The 18,385-nt window shown below is 40.0% G+C and overlaps 1 protein-coding gene across 4 annotated transcripts in view; it reads right to left on the bottom strand.

The window, feature by feature from the left end:
* The window catches only part of zfyve26 (zinc finger, FYVE domain containing 26), a 28,181-nt gene extending 10,588 nt beyond the window's left edge, over positions 1-17,593 (bottom strand). The window contains exons 1-28 of one of the 4 annotated variants that reach the window (XM_044167469.1): positions 17,438-17,593; positions 16,117-16,410; positions 15,870-15,945; positions 15,504-15,590; positions 15,125-15,277; positions 14,258-14,597; positions 13,178-13,302; positions 12,777-12,941; positions 12,588-12,676; positions 12,331-12,482; positions 12,023-12,226; positions 10,668-11,279; positions 10,247-10,411; positions 9,700-9,851; positions 8,974-9,217; positions 8,109-8,372; positions 7,787-7,906; positions 7,327-7,497; positions 6,782-7,015; positions 6,274-6,379; positions 4,922-5,772; positions 4,095-4,294; positions 3,648-3,752; positions 3,149-3,271; positions 2,716-2,892; positions 1,701-1,950; positions 1,050-1,148; positions 522-709 (exon numbers count right to left, since the gene is read on the bottom strand). In XM_044167469.1, coding sequence (XP_044023404.1) covers positions 522-709; positions 1,050-1,148; positions 1,701-1,950; positions 2,716-2,892; positions 3,149-3,271; positions 3,648-3,752; positions 4,095-4,294; positions 4,922-5,772; positions 6,274-6,379; positions 6,782-7,015; positions 7,327-7,497; positions 7,787-7,906; positions 8,109-8,372; positions 8,974-9,217; positions 9,700-9,851; positions 10,247-10,411; positions 10,668-11,279; positions 12,023-12,226; positions 12,331-12,482; positions 12,588-12,676; positions 12,777-12,941; positions 13,178-13,302; positions 14,258-14,597; positions 15,125-15,277; positions 15,504-15,590; positions 15,870-15,945; positions 16,117-16,307 — 5,643 coding nt within the window. In that variant the 5' untranslated portion in view covers positions 16,308-16,410; positions 17,438-17,593. Of the gene's footprint in view, positions 1-521; positions 710-1,049; positions 1,149-1,700; positions 1,951-2,715; positions 2,893-3,148; positions 3,272-3,647; positions 3,753-4,094; positions 4,295-4,921; positions 5,773-6,273; positions 6,380-6,781; positions 7,016-7,326; positions 7,498-7,786; positions 7,907-8,108; positions 8,373-8,973; positions 9,218-9,699; positions 9,852-10,246; positions 10,412-10,667; positions 11,280-12,022; positions 12,227-12,330; positions 12,483-12,587; positions 12,677-12,776; positions 12,942-13,177; positions 13,303-14,257; positions 14,598-15,124; positions 15,278-15,503; positions 15,591-15,869; positions 15,946-16,116; positions 16,411-17,437 lie in introns of those variants that run through there. The other 3 variants (XM_044167471.1, XM_044167470.1, XM_044167472.1) reach the window with 3 other exon arrangements.
* Positions 17,594-18,385: the final 792 nt, after the last annotated feature.

Raw genomic sequence — 18,385 nt, 5'->3', positions numbered from 1 at the left:
CAATATGATTAAAAGATTTTAGTATTCAGTATAATTTAGGCAGTCAGTCACCTTACCTATTCTAATAATGTCATATAAAACTATCTACACAACACTATGTGAGATGAAAAACACAGAAAGTACACATCTAAATACAAGAATAGCACATATTCCAAACCTTTATAATTCGGTAAGACCAAAAGGACTGTGTAGGAAATATGTCTTTGGTATGTACTTTGCACTTCCTTATTTTCATGACCAAGCAACTTCCTTTTAATTTAAGGTAAGGTAAGGCCAGGTCATTTAATCAAATTAAATTAAACAGTGTTTAAACAGATAAGTTACTGTGTGGCATCGGAGTAAGTTAATTTACTTTAAGGTGAGGTGAGGTTAGGTCAGGTCAGGTTGAATATTCTTTTATTTGCCCCCATGGGGAAATTATTTTTGGACTTTTATAAATTAAATATATTTTATATCAGCAAGTACTTCTCTTTAAGTTATGACAACACCTGTGAGTCACTGTCACTGTTTTGCCCACTCACCATGGTGAACCTCTCACGCTGGCAGACCATGCACACGTGCTGCTGGGTGTCAGGGACCCAGTCTTTGCGGGCTGGGGGTTGGTCTGGAGGCTGGAACTTGGCGGGCGAGCTGCGTTTTCTCCCTGCTGAGCTCCGATCCCTCTCTCTGTTTGTGCTGTTTGCGGAGGGGGTGTGTGTAGGGGTGCTGCCTGTATTTAAACACAAGAAAGATAATAATCAGAAAAATCAAGAACAAGTCTCAAACCCGGAACTTTAATCAATAGTAGTACACTTAACACTAAATTCACACCAGAGATGTTACCCAAAAAAGAACTTCATTCACATTTCTTTAAATGAATATTTAAACAATCTGCAAAAGTCCATTGTGGTTAAAGAAAATGTCCCTCAAGTATCTGCCAAGCTGAGGTGTCCTTGGGCAAGAACATATAAACTCCAGCAGTGCTGTTGTGTGGCTGACTCTACGTGCAGAGAAATTCCCTATGCAGGATCAATATGTGTATCGTATTATTACTGTGAAACATGTCTCACCTGTAGAGGATGGTGGAGATTCAATTCGATTGGACGATAGGGAGTTGCTGTCTTGAGCAGGACACTGCATCAGCGCATCCTGGAGGCTGATTACAGAGTCTGAAAAATAAGCAATCGTATATTGAGGCACAAGTTTCTATGGCCATTGGCTGTGCTAAAATATGAACTCAAATTATGCCTGAGGGCAACAAAGTCCTTGTCAGTGTGTGTAATTTTGTATGAATTTGTCACAGTTATGTGTCTGTACTGTATATGTTCCAGTGTTAGGGCTAGGTTTTTAAAAACTTCAATACCAGTACTGATACCAAAACAAAACTTTTTGATAGCTTTCTTTGAGGACTGTTAATGTGTTTCTACAAAACCTTTTTCTATATAGAAAGTGTTTCACGTTGCCTTAACACAATGCAGGTGTACAAGTACTTTGCCAGAATAAAATGAGCTAAACTATTATTTAAATTAGGAAATATCTCGTCAAAGACTAACTATACAAGACTAAGAATCTGACCAAGCATTCAATGCCAGCTTTCGGTATTTAACAGGTTTTCATAATCTGTACTACAGACACATTTTTGTCATCCCTACCCACTGTTTGTAAAGATTTGTCTTTATGTGTTGGTGATTGTCACCATACAATGTGCATTCAGCACTGACCAGATCGAGTTCGCTCTCTGGGGGCACAGGAGAAGTCGAGGGCCTTGCAGGCATAGTCTGCCAGAAGCTTATCGATGTCCTCGGCCCCGAAGCCAGCCTGCTGACCAACCAGGAGGCTGCGCAGTGTTCGCACAGCCATGTCTGCCCAGTCCACCTTTAGGTTCATCAACAGCTGCTCGAGCATCAGCAAGGGCTCCGACAGCAGGGGGAAATAGTCCTGCCTGGACGCTGGGGGCAGAGTCAGCAACACCTAGAGGATAAAACAAATCCACTGATATTAACACCACCTAGAGATATGAAGCAATTCAGTGGAGTACAATGCTTTAATGGTATATAACAAACATATCTCAATGTTACCTACACAACTATTTAAAACACCAATCTGGTGCAGGAATCATCTTGTAATTTTCTGAATACTGGAAAAATTTAGATTTTGGAGTATAGGCCATATCAGTCTGTAGGAGAGGATTATGCTCTATAACAAAACATGTCCCAGCAGGTGAAATGAAAGAGCTCAAAACTTCCTGTGTAATTATAAACTTTTAAGAACTGAAAAGTTGCAAAGCAACTTTCCACAAGCCAGGATTTCCTATAAGCATGCAAGATTGGGCATGCGACTGAGTGGCAAGAAAGGAACTTAATTGAACTCTGAAAGGAAAAGGATTAGGGAGAAATTACAATTCCTGGAAGCACAAAGAGGACATACAGTGGCATGAATTAAATTTCCTGTCTTTTGAGTGAACTTCTGTGGATACAATACTATTTAAAAAAAGGAAACAAAATTTCCCACAGAATTTCCAATAAATGAAATCAGATTAAATTGAGTACTAATTGTATAACGATAATTATTTATGAAATATTATCTACCTAAAGTCCAACATTTCTTATAGCTGTTCATATGATTGTCTTCTTACATTTATGTTACAGCACTTTGAAACAAACAGAAGATCGCTGCTGCAGATATCACTTAATACTATTAAAAATTGTATCAGTGTGCCTCTTCATATTCACAAACCTTGGAGCCCAGATGGAGGGCATGGATGTGTTGTCGACGTGCTGGAGACACCTGCCTTTGGAAATGGAGAGTAAGGTAGTCAGCCAGGAAGTGGCAGGCAGCCAATCCAGGGCGCCGGTCCAGAGCGCGCTCACAAATGTCTAGGCCGACCACAAAATCTGAGAGGCCCTCGAGTAACTAAAAAAAGTGAAAAAGGAAATGAACAAAAAGAGAGAAAAACTCTCACTTAATTAGAAGTAAGTATTAGTTAATAACTCTCATTTCAGTTTTCTGGAACACATACTGTATTTTAAGAGTTGTAGTAGTTGGGTACTTTTGCAGGTGCGTCAGTAGTACTAGTTAATGTCAGCTCAGGGATCAAATTAGTGACCCCTGACAAATTTACCAATGTTTTATACAGCCTCAAGTTAACCAGAAGTTAAGTGGTCTAGACCTGGAAAGCCTCATCTGTCTCTCCCTTCTCCAGCAGATGAAGCAAATGTTCAGTCTGTAGCTGCAGTCTCAGCTGGTCAGATAAAGGATAGAGCTCAACCCACTGTGCACAAAGAGCAAACTCCTGTAAAAAAAAAAAATAATAATAATAAGATGAATCATATTATATCATATAAATAAACAAATATGTATTTTGGAGATACAGTTTGTGTTAAGCTGTGGTTATATTAAGTTTCTGTTTGACATCTGTACTATCTAGTGCGCATGCGCCAACGTGCATGCTGCCTGTTGCCGTAGTTTAATTTTATACTTATACCCACTTGGTACTTAATTTATATGACCTGTTTTATAGTGTATTATATTTTTTGCTTAGAACTTCTATTCCTGTGTGCACTGACATGATAGTGAGCTGCTGTAACAAGAGTTTCCCCTCGGGGATCAATAAAGTATTTCTGATTCTGATTCTGATTCTGAAACTGCTGCAGGTGTGTTGTACATACTTTTGCCTCGACCATCATCGATAACATGGACTCAGAGTTTGTCTTAGACTCAGTCCTCAGCTCCTGCCAAGTAGCCCAGGGCAATGGAGGCTGTAAATTCAACATCTGTGACGAGAAGAAAGCAAAAACACAATGGAAAGACAAATTATGTAACTGAATGATAGACATAAAAAACACATACCGCATGCTGAACTCAAATCAAAAGTTCCCCCAAGTGCAAAACAAGAACTTGAGCAAGTATTGACTTGCAAAGTAACACAAGCTCACTGGAAGCCTGATTACATTTTTCTCAGTTTTGACATCAACAATTACTCTCCTTTCAGTTGCATTCTTTATCACTTGTACATGTATCTACTAGGTTTGAATGCTTTCACATTTCTCACATACATTTCTCTCGAGATTAAAAATAAGTAACTAACTAATTCTCAATTCAGCTCTAAAAATTACCCAGTGATAGATGTCCAATTCTTTCTTCTTGAGCTCTAAGTCTGTTCTCAGCAAGGTCTCTGTGCTCGGGTCATTGAGGCAGAACTCGAGCAGCTCCAGGCAGGCTGACAGAGGCCAGCGCTCCAGAGCCTGCAGGGTAACACGGGCTCGCAGGTTAGCATCCTGTACGCGGAACAGCTGACCTATGCCCTCATCTCCATCTGAACATAGAAAACCAGATAAACAACATACATTTTAGTAATATTTATAACATCTGTAAAGTAACTGCTGCATGCAACATATGTTGTATCCAGGAATCCACAAAAAACATTGGAATATGACTTCCCAAACAGATCAGTAATAACAAAAAGAAAAAAAAGTAGAGGAGCTGTTGTATGCAGAAAACACTTCATAGCATAAAGAACACAGAAAAAGGCTTGGATTGGCAGCAGCTCTGGACTGCAACATGTTTCAAGCTTGGTGCTCTTCCTCAGGCAGCAGCTTTCTCACTTTTCTGTCAAAATATGTAAAAATATTATTTTTTTATAATGTAATTTTTTTCACGTTACATTATTGTGATGCCATTCTGTCCAGGACTCTACTGAAAAAGAGATTTAGATCTGAGGAGACATTCCTGTCTGAGAAAAGGTAAAAAAATTAAAAAAAAGTATGACAGATTGATTAGTCTATAAAATATCACAACATTGTCAAAAAAAACACTTTTCTACAAAATATAATGTCACCTCAATTTCTATTAGATTGGATCTCATATTAGAGGCATATTAAGTGACACCAAAACAATCCCATGAGCTGCTTTTTGTTAAAATGCATTTACCATAATTTCTCACCTTCTAAGGCAGCACAGGCAAGCAGGCGGTCTCTTAGCGCCCCCTCCTGGCTGCAGCCTTGCCCATACAGCTCCAGCAGACTGAGGGCTTGGCCCAGGTCTCTGGAGCAGAGAGCCTTCTGGAAGGCCTCAGCAGCCACAGCCTGGGCAACTTCTTCTTGAGGCCCAGACAGCAAGAGACTGACAAGGGGTTTCCCACAGACAACCGCCCCTAGTCCAGCAGAACCTTCCTCACTTAACAGGGTGCCCAGCACTGGTTCAGCCATGGTGTGAAGGTAAGCCCGGAGAATCGGGAACTCCTTCAGGAGGTTATCTGCTTCACGAGAAATCTGCTCTCCATCTAGGACAATCTCTTTACGGCCGCTACGGAAATAGCCAGACCATCCGGAGGACTGTGTTCGGGCAGTTTCTCCTTTGCAGGCACTCAGACATGCCACTGTGGCCAGTAAAGGGGAGCGAGACTTTAGGAAAGACAGGGCCGACGGTGTGAGGAGAAAAGAGTTTGAGGAGGAGGAGGATGAATGAGATGGTGGCGAGGTGGAGAGGCTGGTGGGTGAGGTGGAGAGGTTCATGGGTGTAGCAGAGTTGTCTTCCCCTGAGGCCTCAGACTCAGAGCTAACGTCAGAATGAGGCTCTGTGATTGCCAGAGTTGACATGTGCTCCTGGGCATGCTGTTGGAGCAGGACAGACAAACTGGCAACACCAAACACTCCGTCATCTTTCTTGGCCTGACAGGAGTCTTTTTCATCACCTGGACAGGAGATCCACACAGGCAGAGTCTCACAGCATCTCTGGACAATCACCTGCTGAACGCTCAGTCGCAGCCCTTCCTGCTGCAGCAAGGACAGCACTCTGGAGATAAAACAGGATATTGAATAGTTACGTAAGCTGTTGCTTAAAAATGTTTTATCCACCTAGTATCTTCTCATTTTCCACTTTTGTTGTATATCCCCTCATTCACACCATCATCAATGGATGGTTTAGTGTCTATCCAATAGTAATATTAAAGCTGAAACCTGTAACTTTCCCCATTGTGCTGCCCTTAAACATAACAAAGCCTCTGTGTGGAACCTTCTACCTCCCCTCACCTCATTCTTGTTGGTATTAAGCTATCTAGCAGAGTAAAATGTAAAATATATATACAAATTAAAATCTATATTACAGATTTGGATTTCAGTTTTACTCATGTAAACTATCATTGCACTGTGTAAGACCATTTTTACAGAAAACCAGGCACAGATTTTAGCTGTAGTTCAGGTAACCTTGTGTAACAAGATGAGGAATAACATAGCATGCAAACTACAGGCTTACGTATGCCTGTTTACATTAACGGGGATTATCCACTGTGCATACCTGTCAGGAGGCACCTGTCTATCAAATAGCAGGTGGGAGAGAAGCTGAAATGGGGCTTGAAGCAACACCAGTAGTGGATTCCCAAGCTTCACTTCACTGCTCTGGTCTAAAAGAAACAGCAAGAGAGGCAAATTAGTACAAAACAAGGTATAAGAAGTACAAGAGCCACTGATGGCTCCTGGTATAGTCACTATTTAGGTAGAATGGCTGAGCTATTACTAAGTGCCTGCTGAGTTAATTTCCAGTACCAACTGGGATAATGTAGGTGGGGGGAAGCGAGTGTCAAGAAGTTATAACTGAGATAGTAAGGTCTGAAAGCAGCAAGAAAAATGTATAAAACAGAACTATCCACTTAAACCTCTTAAACTTTTAAAGAGTTGTTGTAAGAACTTGCCGTTGCCAAATGCATAAGGATAAGAATCTAAAAACTGATACTTCTGTTTTTAGATCAGCAACCCTTTCCCAAAAGAGATAGGAAAAGCGCATCATCTTTTCTCAATGATTTTACCTTCTGAACCAAGGCTGCGCACTAACACAGATGCTAGTGTGTTGACATAGTCAAGGAAGCTGCGCACATAATCTGGTCTGGCAAGATCTCCGTCTGGCTCCAAGGGGCAAAGCTGGTCCAGAGAACGAAGCAGCTGCTTCATGCTGGAGCGCACAGGGTGAGCTTCCAGATCTGACTGCTTCAGACTGGCCTGTTCAACCAGTAGCGCCAGAAGGGCACTGCCCACACTGCCCTCTGTTAAACGAGGTAACATCAAACACACAGAACATTCAGACTTTCTCATAAAATGCTAGAAACACTATAGTTGGTACAACTCTTCAATCCTGCAACAAATTGATCCAAATTGCATGTGACATTACAAGACATGCAAAACAATCCTTACAAAATCCTGATAAACATACAACAGAGCTCCAAGACATGTAAGTGTTTGACAATACTTTGATTGATAGGATTAGGTGAATTGAATAGTTCAACATGTTAGAAATTTGACAACCAAAACTAAGTAACTGTTATTGCATTTGAAAAGCCAAGTTTACTGCGCTGACCTGTGCCATCTGTAGCAGTGCTTAGGATGTGCAGGGTGGTCTCCAAACGTTGAGCTAGACTGAGCCGAGCAGCGATGCTCTCTTCACTCAGTATTGGGTGGCAACACAGGAGCACTTCCTGGATGCAGCAACCAAATGGGCTGGCAAACACTTGGTCATCCCCAGCAGCTTCTATGAACAAGAGTGGATCAGTAAGACAGTAAGAAAGAAACTATTCTGTACATTTGGTTCATTTTTCATAATAAATCTCTGGTCAGGAAAGTTATTTTGCATCTGCAGGTCATTGTGTGATTGGCTATTTCCATTATTTGACCAGAATAGAATAAGAACTCCAAGTGGTAACTGTTTTTTTTTTGGCTAAAGTCAATTTTCAACCCTTCAAACTCACTGGCTCGTGATGCCTATGTAAATACACATTTTCTTAATCCCCTCATGAATATGATTGAGTATTTTTATTCACCTGTTTTGACAGAGCCCTTATTAGTGGCAGAATGATTCAGGATCTTGTTGATCTGTTGTAATACCATGGGAAATCCACAGATCCCCTCAGAATGGGGAACCTTAGGGTCAACTCTTACTCCTGGGGAGGCAGACAGGGATTAAAGATGAAAAACAAAATTACTACCTGTGCAAAGCTGTTAATAAAAACACATGTACAACAAATTGTAATTGGTGTTGTTCTAGTTCGAGTAAATCTGTTCTGTAACCTGCTTCATCTACAAGACATCATCAACATTCCTAAAACTTCTTCCAAAAAATACCCTAAAATCCAGGCTGCATACCTCGAGCCTCCAGGCTGCTGTTGAGCCTGCGCTCTGCTGTATCCAGCAGCTGTCGGGATGTCTTCCAGAGCTGACAGTGGCAGCAGGCCAGGTCGAAGGCAGCCATGGCTGCTGGGCTGAGCTCCTCCAGCAATGTGTAAAGGAGGCCACAGGGGTCTGAAGTGCAGCAGCTCAGCCAGTAGCCTTCCTCCAGTGAGGGCATCGGGTGAGCAGGGGTGCTGAGGAGACGGTCTGCTATGTCTGAGATGGAGTAGAAAGCAACACCTGCAGGGAAACACACACAGAAGTCAGATCCTTAGTTATCTAGTGTACATGATATATCTCATATATCATACATACATACATACATATGCAATAAAAACACTGAAAATGTGAAAAAAGTAAAGCACGTAATACATATTACATAGTACATTTTTACTATAAAAACAACAGTACAATAATCTTAAACTGCTTTACCACATCACAATGGGATCAAAGCAGTAAAGGCCAAGTAGTCTGATGTGACAGATGTGTCCCGATACCAAGAAAAAATAACCCTAAAACAATAACACATTGCATTTATAGGTCTATTTTGTAGCTTTGTGGTGTATTTTATTCCTCTGGATAACCAGCAAAATGTATACAAAGTCACAATATGATACTCCATGGATCAGTGGATCGCAGTGCCATACTGTTACAAGTAAATTTACGAAAGGAGCTCAACTCGCTCTTACTACTTGCTTTCCTCACCTACATTGAAAGCGCACTGAGTCGGTGCAACAAGGAGGACGAGGCCATCTTTGAATAGGGCATAAACAGGTGGTTTAATACGCATATTTATTCCTTAAACTAAGAGCAACATAAAATCCTAAACAGAATGCCGAACCTGCAGCAGCAGCACTTCCAATGGCCTGCAGGGTTAATCGCCCACTGCTACCCAACCGACTCCTCCCTGTGCCTGACACAGCTGCTGTCCCCAAACCCTCTGAGGAGGATGAGGATGAAGACATAGACTGGCTCTCCATCTTCTGCTCCACCCGTCCCAACTCCACCAGTACTTCTTTGTAGCGCTCCATGAACACCAGCTCACCACAACTGGCAGACGCCCCCAGATCAAACACCTGAGACACCTGCAGAGAAGCCAAGAAATACACAGGACTGAGCTAAGTAGTCTCATGTCTTAGACATTACCTCCAAACAATCAATATATTTTTAGACTGCTGGTGAGTCAGATTTAAACATATATATTTACAATAACTTATCAGGTTGACTTGCACATGTTAATCAGTCTTTGCTGTAAAACATTTCAAAAATGGAAAGAATCAACAACTTTAATTTATACAAAACTAAACAATATGATGGACTAGACTCACCTAAACCTAAATGATAATTAATTTCCCAAAATTTTATGTGTAAATTTTATTTTTGGTTATTAATTTTGTATGTACCTAAAGCAGGTAACATGAAATACATTTGATTGATGTAAAACTTTAAGCCAAAGCATAACATTTTTTAATTATTGTGTGTGTCTAGTCAATGATATTGGTAGTAAGCATAAGAATAGTGTTATTAGTGGTAGTACTATTGTTTTAGTCCAGTTTGCCATTCAAACCTGATGTGCCTCCATGAAGTTCCCTCTGCGAATGCAGGACATGAGTAGAGACTCAGGAGAGGACAACATGGCAGGGACCAACCAGCTGTGGGGACCTCCGCATGGACAAACCTCTAATTCCACACAACCTGCTGCTGTCCCTCCTCCACCATCTGACAAAAATAAATAATAAATCCACAAGAATTATATATATAGTTTCAAAAAAATTACTTTGAATTCCACTAAAGGACAAAAGCCTGGTTTGGAGTCATTTGGATAAAGCACAGACTTCATTCAAAAAATGAATTCACTACCCCTAAAAAAACTAATCCACATCTTTTCTTAAAGAAGATGAGCGCAAACACAAACATACAGAAACATATTTCTCACAGTTTCTTACAACTTCAATTTTCACTTCAAAATAAAATTATCTGTAATCTCCAGATTATTCTGTAAGACAAACATTCATTGGTGGAAAACAAAAACATTGATCTGAATCAATATGATTTGAACAGACTAAATCAGTGCATGTACATATGCAAAGGACAGGCTGTTGTTTACCCATTACCTGATGCGCTCGTGCTAACTTCTCCATTGTGTTTCTCCATGGAGGTTTGTCTCTCTGTAGCATGTCTCCCTGGTCTCTTCCTTCTCCTCAGGCTTGAGCTCTTGCTGCGTCCCAGTGAAGTGACAGGACAGCTGACCGTTGACATCTGGAGAGGACTTTCTGAACCTGCAAGTGAATTTACCATCAAGATTTAAGGAACAAATGGCAAAATTCTATCTGAACTCCATCCACCCCTAATGCTAACATAAGCATGAACACTCAGGCATGTGTACTTGGTAGGATATTAAGATGAGCCACAAGTCAAATTTTTGCAAATTTTAGTTGTAGCTGATTTTGCTTTGTTATTAAGTTGTATGCAGAAAGGTAAATCAAAAAACTAAAAGTAAAAGCTAAAGAAATTTCCTTAGGTTGTCCATCTCACCACTTCCACTGCCCTGATTGCTAGTGATGATCTGCAGCCTCCACTGGGCCTCTGCAGTGCGTTTGGACAACCTCTGCAGGCAAGCCCCGAATGTCTCAGCTGTCACTGAGCAGCCAAGGCTCTCCGCAGCCTCGGCCTCTCGAGGCAGCGCTCTCCCCGCCTCCTGTCCCTCCTGCTGGCCCACCACACACATGCCCTCCAACCCTTCTTTCAGCAGCTTCAGAAAACCCTCCATGGCCGTCACATCGACCACAAACCCCGTGCAGCCCTGGATAAAGTGTCCCAGGTCCAGGTGACTACGGTGGGCTGCTGTTGGTGAACTTATATGCAGCTTCTGGTTCTCTTTCCTGCTGTACTCAACCTCATCTGTCTTTGCTTTGGTTCCCAATTCTACACTTGTGTTTCTTGTATCTGATAAACATTCTGACTGAGTGGCATTTCCTGTGTTCTGATTCAAGTTTGTGTCTTTTGGGATCTGCTGTGCAAAGTCAGCGGTGGACAAAAAGAGAAGGGAGAAGATGTTCTCCAGGAGCTCCAGGCGGAACATTGCAGGCACGGCCTCCAGATAGAGCTGACACTCTGACAGGTAGTGCTGGAACAACAAATGGCAACCTGGAAAACACAACAAACAGAAAAGGTCAGAATATAAAGAAAAGATTAATGAACAAAGACAACTTTGTCAGCTTTAAAGGGACAGTTCACCCCAAAATGAAAAATACATGTTTTCTGTCTTAACTGTAGTGCTATTTATCCATCTAGATTGTTTTGGTGTGAGTTGCGGAGTTTTGGAGATATCGGTCGTAGAGATGTCTGCATTATTTGAATATAATGGGACTATATGGCACTTGGCTTGTGGTGTTCAAAGCGCCAAAAAAAAAAAACATTTGAAAAACATACAGCAAACTGCTACATGAAACTGCTCACCACAAATCTGTGGATTATCTTGAGTAACTGGGTCATGATTTCTGGACAGAGACATTGCTGTTGAGTTTTTCAAATTTATGTTTGTTTGTAGATGTTTTTATTTGACTACGATTGGAATTACAAGTTTATTAAGATACAAATGATATTTTTATCTCACCTACACAAGCAATTACCTATATTTGGCTTGCATGTTTCTAGACTTTTTTCAACATATTCTACTTCTTCGTTTTTTTTAAGTCACTGTAGCATGATTGTACACTACCATAACTAACTACACATACTGTATATTTAAACAGTTTACCCATAACATCAATGTCTTTTTTTTTTTGCAAATGAGATTATAATCAGATAAAATTAGCAGACAGGAAACTTTTCTATCATCTGCCATCAAACTAAAACTTCATTACAGAAAAGAAAGACAGCTTTCGTACCCTTTGAGGTTTGATTTTGGTCCATTTCTGCTTCAGAGGGCTGATGCTGGTGCTGCTGCATGGACTCGCACTCTGTGCAATTTGAGTATTTATGTGCATTTACACAGAGAGCGTAGATGGCATACTTCATGGCACAGAACCCCTGGAACAAAACTGTGTTCCTCTGCACACCGGGACTGAGAGTACTGACGGCCTCAGTGTCTTCTGCAGGGAAAAATATGTACATTGGTCTATTGGCAGTTAACTCCAAAATTAATTTCAGATTCTATTAGACAAACAACAAGAGAGAGTATGATGAAGATGCTGACCTGTTCCTGGTGAATTTGGCAGTTGCTGCAGCAGATCCAGTATCTTACGCTCTTCAAACTGAGCCAAAGGAGTCAGGGAATGCAGAATATAGAGGGCAGAGTGATTGTCCAGAGTGTGAAGCTGTGCCAGCAATGCCTCCATACAAATCCCTCTGAAGAAACAAAATACAAAAGAAGTAAATATTAAAAATGAATAATGATTAAGATGGAGTTAAATGCCAGTCAAACTTCAAAAAGAACAAAAAACAAATGCTTACGGATTGTTGTTTTTACACCATTCAAGTATTCCAAGCTGAGAGGACAGAAGATTAGCAAACTCCTGCAGAACAGAGTCATTGGCTGGTGCCTAAAAGAAGGTAAAGATTGTATCAGCAAATGACACTTAATAGTTGTAGAGGAGGAGATACATGTAGATGTCTGGACAACTGAATGATTTCAGTTCTGACCTGCTCTCGGTGAAGGATGCTGAGCAGTGTTTGAGCCGAGCTCAGACTGCGACACTGAGTCCATCCCAGGAGAAGCAGCAGACGACACAAAGGCTGGAACTCCAACTGCAGTAAGTTTTTCAGCTCAGAAAACTCCTCGTGTTTAATTAGGTCAAGTGCAGTAACCTACAGGAAGGAACCAATCTTATTACATTATTGAATTTCATCACGTGTGGTTGCTAACCAACTTTATTTGATCATCAGGATCCAGTACAAATTACAAAGCTAATGACATAGGACTGTGTACACACATTAATTTGTTTAAGAAATTTAAATCTGGTTGAAAAACAGTTACTCTTGACACACTTGAACAGCATAATTAAGTCAGCATTAACATTTTCCAATGCTCCTGGTACACTTACCAAGACCTGCTCAAGGAAGTGCTTCCCACTACTAAGGCACTCAAAATAAATGGTCTTCCAAATGGATGGACGATCCTTGTGGCAACATAAACTGAGGGCCAGCTTCTCTGCTTCAGGAAGGTCCACTGGGGGGATATGACAAGCTAGTAAGTATGATATCTGTAACAGGCCGTATTATTATTTAAAAAACAATGTTATTATTGCAATGGAATGCAGTGTTGTAGGTTAGATGTCATATAAAAAGTTATGTGAGTGAATTCATAAAGTATTGCAAAGGAATGCACAGTATTTCAGCAAAAGCATTCCCATTATTGCCTCTTTGCAACTGAACATTGCATTGTGTGTATCATTCTTTTTTTTCTTCACATTTTTCCTTGATATTAGGCTTGGTCTGTGTCATTAGTAAAATACACCGGGTTGGAATAAGAATCAATGTCATCACTATATGTAGGCTAAACCATAAACCACCCATCAATCATCACTATTGGTATAATGCCACATACATTTGGCTAACAGAGCTTTAGAAAATGAAAGAAAATCTCTGTAGACACTAACAAAACTGCAGAAGAGCAAGAAAAGCTGTCACATGTAAAGTTTTCATGACACTAAGTAAAACCTGCCCAGTATTTGCAGCCACAGAAGCAGAAGTGTGATTTAAGAGAGGAAAAGGAATGATGCCAATGTTTATTTTTTAACACTGAAAGAAAATAAGGCTATCAATGTCTTATCGGTATTGGTACTATAAACCAAAACAGCTCAGAGCAGGAACTTATATACCTATAAAATGTATAGGAATATATGGCTGCTTTACAATGCAGTCTAGTCATTGTGATTAACGTGAAAATTACTTAAAGGGCCACATCACAAATTCATACTGAAATCTTTGTTTTAGTTTACGCATAGGGCAAATCCGGATGATCCCAAGATAATTATTAAAATCAAATAATGCTCAACATATTAATGAATTCAAGAGTCAAAGGAGAAAGAGGTTTGTGTGGCACCACAACCAGTTTAATATCATAGTAAGCATACTTTCTTAAACGGGCTTCTCATAATCAAAGCTGAACACATTCAGACTACCTTGTGTGTCGGGCGCGCTCCTCAGCAGATGATCCCTCTGAAGTCTCAAAGCGGTGGAACAGTACACAGAGATGAGAGCATCACACCGAGGGCGAAGCAGCGAGCTCAGGATCCTCTCCTCTTTCAGGGGGCCATCTCTGGCTGCCCACAGTGCCTCACACAGCGCCTCCAACTGCCCACTGCTTCTGCGGGAGCTCCATGGCATCACAGACAAGACGGTGTATATCTCCTCCACCCACTCCTCCACCTTCTCCAGCCTTCTCTCCCGTTTCCCCAGTTCCTTCATCAAGTGTTGGATGAATGTGTGCTGCAGAGTATGGGCCTCTGTGCATGACTGTTCCTGTAGGAGATGGCAAAAATAAGGCCAATGGAGTATGCTGGTGTTCTAAAATGAGCTAAATATACACACACTCAAATGTTTGTTTGATTTTTATAGCTGAACCTTTAGGATTTGCACATATATGATGTTAAAATACTTTCAACATACTTTATAAACTGATAAACAAAAAATTGCGATTTGTAAAAAATGTATATGTTGTCTGTTTTTATATATTAAACTCTAGAAGAAAATAGTGGTATATATTTAGACCCACATAATATGTTTAAACCCTTTCATATGATAATTTTGTTTTCAAAACACCCAAAACAAGGTATATAATGTGTATGTATTATTCTGTCTTTTACTGACATCCATCGCCATCAGTTTTTAAAATGAATGTGCACGTACATATAGATAAAAGACATACTTTCCTAAATTTCTATTCTTACATTTTTGTATAGTACTTTATGTTGTTTTTTATTTTTTTAAATCATTTTGTTTTTTATTCGTTTTGAGCTGCTTAATTGTAATAATATGTTTGACTCTACCTGCAAGAAATATGCTAAAGACTGGGCGAGTCTGGGCTTCTTTTTCTCCAATAAGGTTCGCAGGCAAGACTCAACAGCAGCATCTGTTGTCCTTGAACCCTCTGGGACCTTTTGCTCAGACTGTGTGGCCAAGAAGGCCTGGTGCAACTCCTGCTGAAAGATAATTTATCTTTATCTTTATCCCTAAATTCTGTCTATAGTCACAACATGTAAAACAGTAAAACAGAACAAATCTTAGTACACTTAGTCTGTGTGAACATAACATTGTGTCTCAATCTAATTTAAGATAAAAACGCTTTATTATCTAGTTTTTACTCCATCATTACACTTCATTATCAACTGTATGTTTGTTTACAGATAAAATAAAAATAATAATAACCTTGAGAACAGTCTCTGGTATGCCCTCTGACCCCAGCTCCTCCAGGAGCAGCAGGAACTCAAGCTCTCTTCTGATGTGGGGAGGAATCTGAAGTGGAGAGTAAACAAGAGTAGAGTGATCATGTCACACCCCATTTCACAACACAACATTGTCAGCTTTGTGAAGGGACACAGTGCAATTTTTGTCATTGTCTTTTGGGTTCCAATAAAGATTTGACCAAAATGTGTTTTGTAAGTTAACACAAACACAGATGGTCTCAAATACCAACATACTGCTTGAGGATGACACAACTAAACATGTTGTTTCAGAGTAAGTCAAATAAGTACAATAGAGAGAACTGCAATACTTGATTCTTCATAGTATTACCTGCTCGTCTGTCCACTTCTCCAAAACCTGAAGCCAAAACCAAGCCAGTTTGTGTGGACTGCCCACAGACTCCCATCTACAAAATAAACACACAGTCATTAAATCCATAGCACAAATAATACACAATTATAATAGTTATGTTTTTGCAGACCTAATGACAATACTGCATTACATTTCTCCAACAATTCACATTTTTACACGCAAGGAAAAACCTGTTGTCTTTTAAACATGCAGCTGTGTGACTCACTTTAAAGCGTAAGGATGGCAAACAATAGCTTTGATTATGTCTCGTAGGTTTTCTGAATGTCCTCCTGTTGAGTTAACCAGCTGTGGCACACAGGCATTGGCCAGCTCCCACTCTCCATGCTGCAGGCATCTCTTGAAGTACTCAAACAGGTCCTGAAGGGAGGTCTCAGCCTCACAGCCGAAGGGATGCATGGCCACTTTCACTGTGACACTCCTCTGCTCAGTGGTCACAAATGGAGGCACAGCTCTACTTCCATAAAGCCAAGGAGGTTTGGGCTTTCTTCACCTGAAACACCTGAGTTCATAGTTTGACAAAACAAAGAAATGTATATGTTATTTGAAACAAACAGAAAATGGTGATTTTAAGGTCATTATATTCAATAAAATAAAATCCCTACTATACTAATGCCTACATGCCATTCTGGTCATACATTTTTATATTTGTCCATTATGTATAAACATTAAACAGAAATACAATGATTTTGTGTTTTTTATTAATTAAATTAGTCCTGACCCTTTGTTTCATACTCTCAAATCATATTGATTTTATCTCATTTTAAACAGCTTTTGGATACTTTCATGTAGTAATTTGTTGTTTATCTTATACACAAATGTTTTAAAGTCTACCAAGTCTTTGGATTTTAGAGCCTTTAATTGAATAAACAGTGGGTTAGCTGGTTCTCGAGAAGCAGCTTTGTTTACAATTCTTATAGCTCTCTTTTATAGTATAAAAAGTGTATTTAGATTTGTTTTATATGTATTTCATCATACTTCTACACAGTAAATCATTTAAGGTAGTATAAGTGAGCAATATAATGTTTATATTGAAGTTTGATTTAAGGAATCCTTCATTTTAAACAGTATAACACCATAACTTATTATCTGTAATCACCCCTAAAGATCTCTTATCATAAGTTTGCCTTGTAAATTTGTTACACGAATACCAAAAATGATGAATTTAGCTCTCTTGTTAACAACCTATTATCCATGCGTATTGTCTTTAAAGACACACCACTCTATCTGTACCTTTAATTGTCTGTGCAAACCACGCACGTTGAGAAAGAAACGCGGATCAAAACACATGTTCAGTGAGCTGCTGTGTTCAATCAGCGAGACTAAATGCGCTTTTAAAATGTCAACATTGCCATCTTCACCGTTCGTCTCTTCTCAGATTTGACAGCTACCCTAATGTCAATAGTTAGCGTTAGCATTAGCTAAAAATGTTGCTGAGTTACCTAACTTCCGTAACAGCTAGCAGACGCATATCCTTACACACACGTAAAGCGTTTAGGAGTTAGCGAGTATTCAGTAAAGTTACTTACTCATTTCTTTGAGCTGTTTCCCCCGAAATTGGGGTTTATTTACACTCCTAGCTACCGCTTTCTCTTGACCTGTTATGCTAGGAGGCTAGTTGCAGGTTTTAACGAAGGTCATGTGACAATATCAGCTGATTCTCCACCGCTGGTTGGTCAAAGGTTGGCACGAGGTGGGCGTTCCAGAACTGCGAGCAGGATACATTCTTTTTTTTTTTTTACAGATGCCTTCAGGTGCTGTCGGACATAAAGGTATTCAAAAAGGAGGACTCATAAATTACCAATCCAGCTAACTACTGTGAAACATCTATTAGTATTATTTAACGTAGAATATGTTTGGAGACCAACTGACGTGTTCTACATCTGTAGGCAGGAGTATAAAGAAATAGGCTGGTTGTAGAAGTTGACACCTCATTTGTGAACTTGGAAACAGTGGGCCAAGTTGACAAAAAAAATTCAACCTGCTTGTTCTGGAGCTTTCAACTGTATCACATGGTCCTCAACAGCAGATTGAGTTTGCTCAGTTGCCATGGAGCTGTAGATATTCAAACTTTGCATGATTCTCATCCATGTTGACTTAAACCTTTAAATTAACATGGATGAGAAGTCCCATGGCTCAGTTGCCATGGCAATTTAGCAAACTCAATCTGTGATGCAGTTGAAAGCTCCAGAAAAAGAGAGCAAGTGGACCTTCAGTGGAGATTGTTTTGTCAAGGCTTCTTGTAATTTTTAGTTGGGAAAATATGGGTGGAATAATGTGTCTTTTGTGCTATAGTGTAGTAGTCTAGCCCAAAATACAATACAATCTTATACTCTTTTAGTCAAGTTGTTGCAGTAGACTGTAGTTAATGTTAGCAAGGGTTTGCTGGACGAAGCTGGATCATGGACCTATAAACGGGTAAATGCTCCGGAGCCCCAGACACTCAGTGGCCTCAAAGGCTCCAGGTTCTCTGTTTG

Source organism: Siniperca chuatsi, linkage group LG15 (genome assembly GCF_020085105.1).
Source record: "Siniperca chuatsi isolate FFG_IHB_CAS linkage group LG15, ASM2008510v1, whole genome shotgun sequence".
NCBI classification, from domain to species: domain Eukaryota; kingdom Metazoa; phylum Chordata; class Actinopteri; order Centrarchiformes; family Sinipercidae; genus Siniperca; species Siniperca chuatsi.
Note: the sequence above shows the minus strand (reverse complement) of the source record. Positions and strands in the feature narration are given on the sequence as shown.